At 37.6% G+C, this 13,380-nt stretch overlaps 1 protein-coding gene across 2 annotated transcripts in view; it reads right to left on the bottom strand.

Annotated features, from left to right (window-relative positions):
- LOC110074209 (sodium/hydrogen exchanger 11) overlaps positions 1-13,380 on the bottom strand; it is a 117,271-nt gene that overhangs the window by 83,867 nt on the left and 20,024 nt on the right. For both annotated transcript variants that reach the window (XM_078383601.1, XM_020784199.3), the window contains exons 6-8: positions 12,718-12,879; positions 12,491-12,590; positions 7,524-7,667 (exon numbers count right to left, since the gene is read on the bottom strand). In XM_078383601.1, the coding sequence (XP_078239727.1) occupies positions 7,524-7,667; positions 12,491-12,590; positions 12,718-12,879 (406 nt within the window). The remainder of the gene's footprint in view (positions 1-7,523; positions 7,668-12,490; positions 12,591-12,717; positions 12,880-13,380) is intronic.

Below are 13,380 nucleotides of genomic sequence, written 5' to 3'. Positions count from 1 at the left end.
TTAAAAATTTAAGCAAATGACTACCAAATGTATTCATTAAACAACAGATTCATATTATATCTGCCTTCATATAACAATCCTCTCTTTTTGCCCCTTGACTTGTGTTAATATGTCTGAAGATACCAGAATGACCTGTGGGACAACTTCTAGAGATGGACTGCTGGAAGATTCTGATTCCACTTTCTTGTGTTTCAAGGAAAAACTCATCACTATAACTCTAATAAAATGAATTAGCTGAAAGGTTTTGCAAATTTTAGTGCTCTCTCATTTTATCCAAGATCATTTTCATAGATTTTTCTATATGCTGTGTTTTACAGTGCTTTAATAATTAGCAAGTCTGCGATGTCCCAGTCCAAATTAACAAAATGAGGTCCTTACAATACTCCACCATAATGCACAAGTCAAGGAGGCCACACTGCTACTTGCAATTTGAGGAAAGGCAAGTACCGTCTTTCTAGAAATATTATAGTTGCTTAAGAACAATTTAGTTAAATATCCATTTTTTATCTGTTTTTATTCTCCTAGAATAGTTTGTAAGCTGCTGAATGCTATCTTCCAGTGGAAATATGTGGTATGTATGTATGTGTGTGTGTGTGTGTGTGTGTGTGTGTGTGTGTGTGTGTGTGTGTGTTTGTGTGTGTGTGTGTGTGTGTGTGTGTGTGTGTGTGTGTGTGTGTGTGTGTATGTATGTATGTATGCATAAAAGCTTCAGTAGAAGGCAGTTTAAAAAAAACCTCCCCATTATTTCAATAGCAAGAATATGCAACTTAAAGCTGTGCTTTCCATTTTCTGCACTAGACAATTTAAAACTATTTAAAATCATATATTTGAGGAGGTATATTCCATCTGATATATTGGATTGTTAACTTAAAAATCTTTAATGCGAAAGCCCACACCAAAACATTTATGAAGTACGACAGTGGACATTCATACAAAAATAAGATAAAAGAACCATTTACAAAACCATTATTGATGCATCCTACATACTAATAGAAAATTAATTATGACAGTGGTATTAGCCATGCAGCTTGAGGGGATGATATAGGCCAGAGGATGTATGAGGGGATGCAGCTTTACTTGTTCTCCTAGATGGTGGTGGGCAACTGGGACTCTCCAGATATTGTTCAACTGCAGCTCTTGTGATGATGGTGATCACGGAACAAAGGAAGGCTAATTGCCTTAGAGATAGAATAAAGGAGTCGACAGCGGATGTCCAAGCCAGCGGAGCCTACTGACAATGCCCCCGAGAGCTCTTTTATTTACTTAGCCTGATTACATAGTACTGTATGTTGTTAGAATTCAGATAAGATACTAGTAACCTAATCACAACTAGGATTGGCTAAAATAACCCTTTGATCTTATGCTCTACCTCTAAGCAAAAGGGAAGAACAAGGGGTTACCCCGCCTGCTGGCAGCTGCCATTTCCTGCCAGGAGTGTTTGCACATCACTGGAACAGAATGCAGCTACAATCTTTAAGCAGAAGTTTCCCATACTGTGGTAACTCACAATGCTGCATGATAGGATTCTGGAAGCTTCAGTACAATGGCATTTGAATAGCCACTGTTGCCCACCCATGTCCTAACCCTCTCTTAGTTGCTTATAATGTCAGCACCCATAGTATCTTTCTCAACCATTTAGCCAGACTGGGCTTGTGAAAAATATTACAGTAGTTCAGGTCCTTCTGGGGAAGCAATCTTAGAATATGAGGCGGGGGAGGGCTTCTGTTGCACCACATGGCATAATTGCTGGAGTCAGCATTTAGAGTCTTAAAAAGTTGGGGGCCAAACTACTTTAAGGATTGCCTTCACCCGTATCAACCTCCTGATACTCCTAAGTTTTCACATACTGACTTTTGAAAACAACTATGTTTGTGGTCACCAGCCACAGGTCTTTTTCAGCAGTGACTCACTTTTAACAAATGCTTTGCTAACACGACCCCATCACCGGATATTGCTGAAAAACCCTAAAGACTTCTTGGCTGAAATCCTGTTGCTCGGCATAGTAAGCTGCAAGCAAAGTAGGCCAACTAAATCAACTGAACTTATGAAGGAACTGACTCATCAGATCTCTAGGGATTCAATGGGTTTAATCTAATTGGAATTCATTATGCTAAGCAATTGGATTCTCTACATTAATTCTCTACAGAACTTTTGGGAACATAATTTTCTTAGGTTGTTGAGTTTAAAAAAACTGTTTTAGAAATGGTAATTTATTGGAAAATCCTCTTGATCATTGCATCTTGAGCCAAAGCAGGGAGAAAACCAAGCACTCTCCCAGCACCTGAAGCTCTTGTACAGCTAGATTTGTTCTTCATTTATTTTTGGTTCTTAGTTGTTTTTTTATTGCGATGATCATTTTAAAGGACATTGTTAATTATTTTCTGTTTCACAGAATTTGTCATGGCTCTTTTTCTTTAAAATATGCTCATCAGTAAATAAATTATCCAAATTCTGATGTTTATGTACACAAAATAGCACTATCTACATATGACCTTTCCCATTCCGTATATGGTAAGTCTCTTTGTTAAAAATTCTCACTCCTCTTCTATCATCTTTTAGTTCTACTTCTAATCTGTCATGAACAATTTAAAGAATTTCATCAGTTATCAATTGAGGCTTTAAAATGATGGGTATAGTTGATTTGCCTTCTTCCCTAATAACTCAAATTCTAATTCACAATTCCTCTGGTTAAGTTTAATGATACAATCAGTTAAATTTAATGATACAAATCTTTTCTTTACATGGACTTTGGCTTCTTCAGAAATATTATTTAATTTATACTTAGGCTCTGTGATTGTTCAACTGTTCTTTAGCTTTACACTAATGTTTGACATTAACACTTTATGGTTGGTACCACAGCCAAATCCTTGTCTTCTTTTGGCAGACAGAACACAATTTCTCCATCTCCTACCTCTAATGGTATAGTATAATGATTTGAACACTGTTCATCTACTGGTGTCCATGTGTACAGATGTCAGCTGGGTAATCTGAAGCATGCATCTGCAATAAATTGTTGGCTTTACAAAATTCTATGAATAGCTCTCCTGTTTCATTTCTTACTCCCAGGTTAAACTCTCCAACAAAGTTTCATTCTTCTTTAAACATTCTTCTCTAAAACACTTATGTTTTAGTTACCCATTATTTGAACTACATATCCCATAATTCTCAATTCTGAGAGACAGAAACCTACAAACACCTAAATGTGACTTACATAGAAGAAAGGCTCAAACAAGAAGATTCTGTGGCACAGCTAGGCCTAGCTCCCTGTTCAAAAAGGAAGCTTCCCAGCTACAATCGAGGTATCTTTCTTTCTGAATATAAAACTCAGGAGGAACTATGCCTAGCTAGGCTATGAAGACTTTTGGCTTGGGCCTCTTTCCCAGAAGAACCACATTTAGGTGTCTATAGGTGTATCTTCCTCAGATGGAGCTCCCAGAGTGTAGACTTATGGGACTTATAGTGTAAAATCAGCTCCACTCTAAATCTCGTGCTGTTGAATGCCAGGTCTGTATCCAACAAATCCCAGATTATTCAAGACCTTATTCTGGAGGAGGATGCAGACCTGGCATGCATAACCGAAACTTGGATGGGCGGGGAAAGGGGTGTTCCCTTGACTCTTGCCTGTCTTCCCGGTTATGCAGTCCAGCACCAGGGTAGACTGGAGGGGCGGGGAGGAGTAGCCATTGTTTATAGAAACACTCTGGGGGTCATTAGCTACTCTGTGGTGGTGAAGCCAGGTCTGGAGGCCCTCCATGTGTCATTTGGGGCCAGGGATGATATTGGGATCTTGCTGGGTTCCTGTACTCCCTGCGACCCAGCCATTTCCTTACCGGAGCTGGCGGACTTTGTCTCTGCGGCACTGTTGGAATCAGGTTAATGGCCCCACCCACGTGGGTGGTCACATGCTAGACCTGGTGTTCTCCACTGGGTGGAATGAGTGTGGTCCGACGGTAGCTGACCTTGTGTCAATTCCCTTGTCAATACTTGACAAGGGTGCAATACTTAACATGGCAAGTGAGTCTGGCTGTGTAAGGAAAGCTGAAAGCAAAACCACCAGGAGGCTATGCTCTGTAATGAGTTTAGCTTCCTAGCCAGATCAGCATAGGACATAGTGATTCCCAGCCTTCGGTTCCCATAGGTTCCTGGATTACAACTCCCAGAAGCTTTCACCACTACCTGTGCTTGACAGGATTTCTGGGATTTAAAACAATAATAGCAAAGTAACAAAACAAGTAACAAACAGCAAAGTAGCAAAACAGCTCAATGAGTGAGTTACTATAAACAAATGCAACAGAAGTTGTAAAAAAAAATTAGTGCAGGGGCCTTAGGAATGAATCACATAATTATTATATTTTAAGGAGTAACTGGTGTTCCACCAATTTCCTGCAATGTCTGTTAGGTGAAGCAGCACATAATTACCCAGAAGCACTTGGGGCCTTTTCAAAGAACTACTGTCACATGAGCCACCTTTTAGTCCAGAGTTGAGCAAAATGCAGCCTGCAGGCTGCATACATGTTTTGTAGCTGGCACTGTATTCACTAGAGCCCACAAACTCCCCATTTCAGGGGAGGAAAAAAATCACAGAAAAATGGCAGATAACCACATAGAACTAGAGAGGAGCAGCCACAATTTGCCTTGTAAAAGCTTTTGGGGACTAGAAATAGCTTTTTAAAGTGACCTTAAATTACATCCTCTTTCTATGAAAACCCCCTCCCCCCTTTTTGGAAGAAACTTGTAGGGAGGAATAACATTTAAGTGACAAGGGAAATCACACTCTAGAGTTTTTGGCAGGCCATAATTTGTTCTTTTCCACAGATTTTCCAGCCCCAGGATGGAAGGGGTCAAAGTATGTGAAGAGGAGTGTAGGACTAAGATTTTGGAGAAATGGCTCTCAAATCCTCTAAAGTTGCCTTGCTCTAATCTCTCTGGTTCACAGCATGTGGATCACCCAACAGAACTTTGCTAACATAAAAAGTGGTGACTGTTTCAAGGAGACTGAAAATTATTACATAATGTAAGGAATCTACGTGTAATTCTAGATATATCTACTCAAATGTAAATCCTACTATGTTCAATGGAGTTTAGTCCTCAATAAATATGTATTGGACTGAAATCCAAGAGTGTTTAACTAATGAGTTGTGAATAGGTGGGCAACAGTAAGTAAAGCAAACTTATTTGTGTATAGCTGTAGTCATTACAAAATAAAGTTTGAATAGGATAAAATATCAAATATAGTACAATGGGGTCTCTACTTAAGAACTTAATCCGTATTGGAAGGTGGTTCTCAAGTTGAAACGTTCCTATGTTGAATCTGCATTTCCCATAGGAATGCATTGAAAACCATTTAATCTGTATCTGCTCTTTTCCGTCCATAGAAACTACAGTGGAACCTCTACTTAAGAACTTAATCCGTTTTGGAATGGTGTTCTTAAGTTGAAACGTTCTTAAGTTGAAGCAAAATTTCCCATAGGAATGGACTGAAAACCAATTAATCCGTTCTGGCTGTTTTTTTGTTATGTAGAGGTGAGTTCGTACATTGAAGCATTAGTTCCCATATAGGAACTAATGCAAAGCTGGTTAATACGAACTCTACCACTAGGGGGAGAATTTTTTTTTAACCTAAGATGACCTAAGGTTAAAAAAAGAGCAGGAAAGGTTTTTTTTTCCTGTTCTTATCTTGGATTTCTGTTCTCAAGTAGAAGCAAAATTTAGCAAATGGAGCTGTTCTTAAGTTGGATTGTTCTTAAGTAGGGACATTCTTAAGTAGAGACCCCACTGTATATGAATAAAACCATTCTAAAAACATTGTCATGTGAAACAGTTCAATCCTTAGTGAAAACATGATCATTATAACTACAAAACCTCTTTCTTTAAACCATTTCTCTAAAAGCAAAGCTGGCTGCCTTTTCAGAAATGTATGGTATCTTATCCCCCAATAGAAAATTTATCAAATATGCATCAGATCTATCAAATGTGAGATCCAACTCTTGGAACAAAGCTATTCTCTGATCTTTATATGATTGGGCAGTCAAAAATAGTGGTGCCTCGACTTACAAACTTCCTGACTTACGACCATTCCAAGTTATGACCAGCTCCGGCGCAAAATTTTGCTTCGACTTGCAGCTGGAGCTTCCAGTTACGAACAGAAAAAGTCAGGGAAAAAAGGCGGGAAATTCAAATTGCTAAGTGTTGGTGGCAAAGAGGCTGCTTCTTTGTAACTCTTTTGCCCCAGCAGTTAGAGTGAGTGCGATCAGAGGAGACTTCAGACCACCTGGTAAGGTAAGGTGATGCGTTCTGCTTTTTAAAAACTGTTCTGGGTGGGTTTTACAGCGTGGTTTTGGGCTGGGAGGGGGTTATGTTTCTGTGCTGTGATGGGTCTTGCGGGGTTTGTTTGTTTTTTTGGTTTCCCCCCATTTCCGATGGGTCTTGGGGGTTGGTTGTTTTTTTGGTTTTTTTCCTCATTTCCGACGGGTTCTTTGGGGGGGTTGTTTGCTTTTTGGTTTGTTTTATTTGCATTTGCAATGGATCTTTCTTGCATGCTTGATTGCTTTTTGCTTTGTTTTCTTTGCATTTGCAATTGGTCTTGCATGTTTGATTGCTTCCCCCCACCTTCAGCCGGAACGGATTAATTGTGTTTCTGATGGGTCTTGCAGTGATTTTTTTGTGATTTTTTTCTTTGGCTGGAACGGATTGATTGCATTTCAGAGCATTTCAATGGGGAATAGTGCTTTGACTTAGAACCATTTCGAGTTACGACCGGAGTTCCGGAACCAATTAAGTTCATAAGTCAAGGCACCACTGTAGTGGGTTAGATCTTAAACTGTATTAGTTCCACATGGGCAAACTCTTTCCTCCAATGGAATCCATTGGTAACTTCCTTCAACCACTGCAGAACTCATACACTGGCAACATAATGCTGTAAAAGTGTTTCTCCATTTAAAATGTGATATATTAGTTAAATACTGTGGACGAGGTGTTTGAATAGGTAACTTAGTATACCAGGGTGCACATTTTGACAGACAGGCAGAAATATGGTCAGTTCGAAAATCATATTTTAAAATATGGGACTACAAGTATCGTGCTGCCATTTCTAAATTAAAAACATTTAAAAGATCATGAGAAAGACCATACATATCAATAATTTGTAAAATTTCCTGATTCCAAGATAAAATTGTCCTACTGTTAAAATTTAGCATCTCTTTAAAAGCAGCCAGTACTAGATCCGATCCTATCCCCTTTTTCAATTTCAGCCAGAATTTAATAGCATAGGTGTGTACTATAGCCTTCGCAGTGCAAAGGCCTACTTCCAACTGGAGAATACAAGTCTCAGTTCCTTTAGGAAGGCCTAGGATAGCTTGCAGATATTTATTCTGGGTTGTTTCTAGGTACATTTTCTGGGTGGACCCCCATATTTCAGCACCGTAGCATATCTGTGATATAACTTTGGCCTCGTAGATTTTAAGAGCAGGTGGGAACTGCCAAGTGGCAATATTAAACAAAACAAAAAGAAAAACAATTCTTACCGTATAAGATTTAGTGAAAGGTAGATTGTTACAATATAAAAGATGGAATGGAAATTCATATAAGGAAAGGTTTTTTGTGCGATAACAATTCCCATTGTAAGATACATCATAATCTCAGCCAAAAATGTCAACATTGACCAGAACCTGTTTAAGAAAAAGCACATGTTAAATGATGACACCTGGGGAAGTGTTATAATTACTTATCACATGAAACATTAACTTATGTAGAGTATCTTCCATCTCTTTCCCATCTCCTACAAAGATACCTATTAGTAAAGTTTGGTCAACGATGCACTTGGGATTATATTTTGGACAAACTGAATAGGGAGACACTGGCCCATTTAAAAAAACAAACCCTGATATTCAGAGGTACATTGCCTTCAACATTAAAGTTAGCTAGTATTTACTATCTCTAATCTGCACTTGAGTGGCTTTGATGCAGGTTCTTCTCCATTTATGTTTAACTGCACATTTCTGTCATGTCAGATAGGGTCAAAGTCAATGAAGATGCACTGTGAATGTTTGTACTTGCATTTCTATCCCACCTGTTCAATTCTAGATTCACTATTGGTAAATATTCTACTGTCTTTTACAGCAACTGGGTACTTCAAGTGATAATTTAGCACTTGGAGAGGAAGGAAGGAAGGAAGGAAGGAAGGAAGGAAGGAAGGAAGGAAGGAAGGAAGGAAGGAAGGAAGGAAGGAAGGAAGGAAGGAAGGAAGGAAGGAAGGAAGGAAGGAAGGAAGGAAGGAAGGAAGGAAGGAAGGAAGGAAGGAAAAACATATAGGGCAAAATTTTGTTAGCATAACCTTATGTTCTGTTAGCACAACTTTGTGCCACCATAATCTGGATTGGGTGCTGGAAGCCTCCCATCTCCGTCCCTTTGGGATCCTAAGGCTGGGGAGGGAAAGCTTTTAAATAGTAAAACAAATTCTGCCAGATCACTGCCAGCAGTCTCAGTCCTGCCAGTGGCAATTTGAAGCACTTTCTGTTCTGTTCTGAAACCTTTAATGGCATTTACAAACTACAACAACAGAAGCAAAATAGGAGAAGTAAAATTACACAAATTTCACAAATGAGGAGCAAGAAGCAGGGGACAATTTCAGAATTGCAGATCAGAAACCTGCAACAGTAGCGGTCAGGGAATTACACTCGTCACTCATGAAAATAGAAAGAATGGACTCAGAAGAATTGGGAAAATAAGAGATCTAAGGTTCAAGAAAAAAAATTCAGAAGTGAGAATGAGCAGGGCATTGAAACAGTGTGTGAATCAGGGTGTCAGGAGTCTCTAAACAAAAAAAAAGTCTTTTTTCACGAGGGATGTTAGTGCAAAAACGCGGAATAATAGCAGGTTTAGCAGAGTATTTAAGCAGTCCAGGGAGTCCAGAATAACTCACGCACACTCCAGCAGCTTCTCCTCCACCAATGTGTATTTACAAGGTATTTACAGCAGTTCAGTCTGGCAGCATAACAGGTAGCAATCATCACCAAGCAGGAAGATACATCAGCTGTTCATTTCACACATATATATACACATACAGATTTGCTTGTGTCCAATCACATTATGTGTTGCATCAGCCATTAGTCAGCACTGCTGAATTGCTGAATCATCATGACTCAGTTTTAACACATCTGTTCATCATGGCTGCTCATTAATATGCTTTATTCTGATCAGACCTTTAAATTTACCTTGACAAGGGATATTAAGAAATCGACCAGCATGGGTGGCCAAAGGAAAAATATTAAAACGGGCTAATATAAAAGCTCTTCTTAGATGTGGGCTTACTAGGGAATGGAAATATTTGGGAGAATGATCCTGAGATGGAAAGAATCCAACAGAAACATGGGAACATACAGGATTAAAGTTATTGCATAGGTAATTGAATTCGGTGTGACAGAGCTTGTCCTTGATTATGGAATAAGCCCTAGGGAGATTCATATCTAAAAAAGATTCCAGGGATATGTGAAGAGAGAAGAGTTTCTTTTCAAGAAGCCAGAACCAAGAAAAGGAGTAAGAATCACACAATAAATCATATATCAGGGATCCAGAATGTGAATTTAAAAAAAGACGGAGCCAAAATTTAAATGTGAGTAACCAGGCAGTTGTGGAAGGTAGGTGAATGCCCAATTCTAAAGAAATAGTAGAAAGCTGAATTAAGTTGCGAACTCCTAATATTCTGCGAAAAAACGTTGCTGCAACTTGATCAATATCCAAATTAACCGAGTGCATCCATATAGGCACACCATATAGCAAGTGAGAAAGAATCTTAGACTGAAAAATCTGAATGGCTGCTGGGATATATTGGTTTCCGAAAAAATAATGAAACTTAGAAATAGCTTTTAATTGGGGAGAAATTGAAGAGATAGCAGCTTTTTAATGTCCAGCTGAGTTTGTGATAAATAAGAAGACCAAAATACTTATAAGAGTGTATTTGACGAGAGGAAGAAGATCCTATTGTCCAAGGGGGAGGGGACCAAGAGTGGGGGGGGAAACAAAATTTGGGGTTTACTAGGTTTAATGGATAGATCATTAAGATCACAGAAATCCTGAAATTTAAGTAAAGTGCAACGAAGGCCCGATCTAGTATGAGACATCAGCACTATCATCGGTGTACAGGAGTATAGATAAGGGAATACTGTTAAGGGCCAGAGCTGACTGACTGCCAAGGGAAAGAAAAGAGGGAAGATCAGCTAAAAATAAATTAAATAATAGAGGGGCCAAAATGCAACCTTGGCGGACACCTTTGAAAATTGGAATATTTTCAGTAAGAGTGTTGGAATTAGGTAAACGAACCTGGCAGGAATTATGGGAATGCAATTGATGGAGCAAAACAAGCAGGTGTGGATCGATATTCCAATTGGAAAGTTTTTTATTTATTTAATTTATTTATATTATTTTATTTATATCCTGCCTATCTGGTCGGTTAAGACCACTTTTCCATAGTAGATTTCTATTTACGGAATCAAATGCCCCTCAGAGGTCCACAAAGGTAACAAAAGTTTGGTTTTGTTGTGGATTGCGTATTTTTCAGCAAGAAAAGTCAGCAAAAAGATATGATCCAGAGTGGGCACTCCAGCATGAAAGCCTATCTGTTCCTTTCCAGGAAGAAAGGAGAGTTTTTTCAAGAGATATTTAGAATATAATTTTCCAATATTGGATAATAAACTTATTGGGCAATAATTTGAGGGTTAAGAGGGATCGTCTTTTTTATGAATAGGTATAAGAAAGGATGATAACCAGAAGTTTGGAAAACAGCCAGAGTGATTTATCAAGGTAAAAAGAGTAGCTAAGGGCTCTGCCCACTAGTGAGGGTTTACGGTTAAGATCTCATTAAAAATGAGATCAGGGCCAGGAGCTTTACCTGGTTTAAGTGAAATAATTAATGAAGTAAATTGTTTGTTTAACTATTAAAGTCTTCCCTGCAATCTGAGAAATCCAAAGGCACTTCAGGTCTAAACAAGTTTCAGGCATTGACCACAAATCTCCCACTTTATACATAACCACACTGTAAGATTGGCAAAAGATCTGATAATATATTTCACTTCTGTGCCTCTAATAAACTATTCATTTACAACTATATCAATCTCTAGGTGTACTTTTTACTTTTACAAACTACTAAAATATTATTCAAAGTTCCTAATAATTATTTATCTACCTCTTAATGGTTTTTGAAGGGTTTTAGTACAATACTATGCACCTTTTTTTATAAGAGTTTGAAATTGAAATTCTATAAATTGAATACTCTATATCACAATGTACTGAAATTAGCTTTCAACCTCAACAACTACTTCAAATTCTTTGCATTTAAGTTCCTTAAATGATACGTGGACGGGCAAAATTTAAAGTTATCACAAATATTTACAAAACTATTCAAGTAGAAATTTAAGAAATATACTACTTACTTAGAATTTATAATCCAAGACCTTTTCTTTTGTCTTCTACCAAAGGCCATAATTTTTGTTTTTTGATAATTTATTTCTAGTTCCTTCATTCTGCAGAAGTCTGCAAATTTCTTAAGGGCTCTCTTTAGGCCTATTGGAGTTCTCCCTAGAAGCACGGCATCATCCACATAAAGAAGGATAGGAATATGTCTTTGATGTAATTTTGGAGAGTGAAGACTAGGAGAATTCAGGTGTTCTACTACTATGTCATTTATATATAAATTAAACAATGAGGGGGCCAGTAAGCAGCCCTGTCTAACTCCCCTACAGGTGTTAATCGGTTCTGTTAAATTTCCTTTCATATTGAGCCTAACCTTGAAATTGGTATTATAATGTAGCACATGCAACAACAGAAGTAATTGTTTATCTATTGCGGTGGCTTCTAAATTGGCCCATAGTTGCTGTCTCAAGATTGAATCAAAAGCCACTTTCAGATCAACAAATGCAGCATATAATGAGGTTGGGCCCTTTGCTGCATATTTCTTATAAGGTGTTGAATAATAAGACAATGGTCCATAGTGGATCTATACTCTCTAAAACCGGCTTGCTCTACAGCAATCCTATTTTCTTCGATCAACCAAGTCTCAAATTTGTCCTGCAGATGCCTAGCATATAGTTTACTGCATATATTTAAGAGACTAATACGGCGATAATTTGCTGGCTCATCTTTTAGTCCTTTTTGCTGTATTCCGTTCTACAGGAAAGAGGCTCGTAGAGTCAACAGAGAACTGGTAGCAAAATTTTGGGTGCCATGCTATAATAGCCAGAATAGACAGTTAAACCCTTAGACCTTGGTCTTACATTGCTGTTTGTTGTTTTAGATATTTTACTTTTTGTATGTCTGGTATGGCTCTTTGTAGTGCATGCCAGTCTTTGAAGTTTTGTATTCAATTTTGTATGGCTCGATGCCGTAACAATAAAGTATGCATGCATGCATGCATGCATGCATGCATGCATGTATGTATGTATGTATGTATGTATGTATGTATGTATGTATGTATGTATGTATGTATGTATGTACTTACTTAGAAAGGACCACATCCATTCCTGGACTAAAGCTTACAGAATCCATAAGAAGACCCAATACACAAACAGCAATAATTCCAGACATCCCAAGCCATTCAGCTAGAGACAGAAAAAAAGAACAAAGGATTAAAATCACAGTTGCAGTTTGATTCATCATCATACATGTCTCTGTTAAAAGTTAAGCATTAGTCTTTGCATTTGGTAGGTATTAAGATGGTCAGCTTACCCAAATAGAAAACTAAGTATGTCATTGAGAAACTCAAAATTACTTCAGTGATCCGATCATTGAAAATGTTTGCCAACCAGAAAGTTACCATTTTTGAACTCACAAATCCAAATACAGCACTTCCAAAAAATTTTAAAGTCAGCTTCACAAAAATCTCTTGAACTGTGAAAGGAAACAAAATGCAGTCATTTGCTATTTGCATTACAATATTTAATTTTCAAAGAATTACACCTGCTGTTGTATAATTAATTGTACTCTGCACACTCCACCCGGCATCAAGGAGAATTTCAAGACTCCCCGAGTAGACATGGTCTAGAGGGGTGGGGTATAAATTTAATTAATTAATTAATTAATTAATTAATTAATTAATTAATTAATTAATTAATTAATTAATTAATTAATTAATTACATAAATAAATAAATAAATAAATAAATAAATAAATAAATAAATAATACTCCTATCTTATGCGCCAGACAACTCGCCTGTGTTAACCTATGCTTTATAATTTTTTTAAAAAAATCATCTTTTAATCCCTTTAAAATCATTAGGACAAATTACAGAACAGTTCTATCTCAAAGACTGTTAGCTAAAGGGATTAGAATTAAGTATAAACCTTTTTTGCTAATTTCAGAAATCACCTGCCAGAATAATCTACCAGCAGA

This window comes from Pogona vitticeps, chromosome 1, assembly GCF_051106095.1.
Source record: "Pogona vitticeps strain Pit_001003342236 chromosome 1, PviZW2.1, whole genome shotgun sequence".
Lineage (NCBI taxonomy): Eukaryota > Metazoa > Chordata > Lepidosauria > Squamata > Agamidae > Pogona > Pogona vitticeps.
The sequence above is the reverse complement of the archived record's forward strand: the minus strand, read 5'-3'. Positions and strand labels throughout refer to the sequence as shown.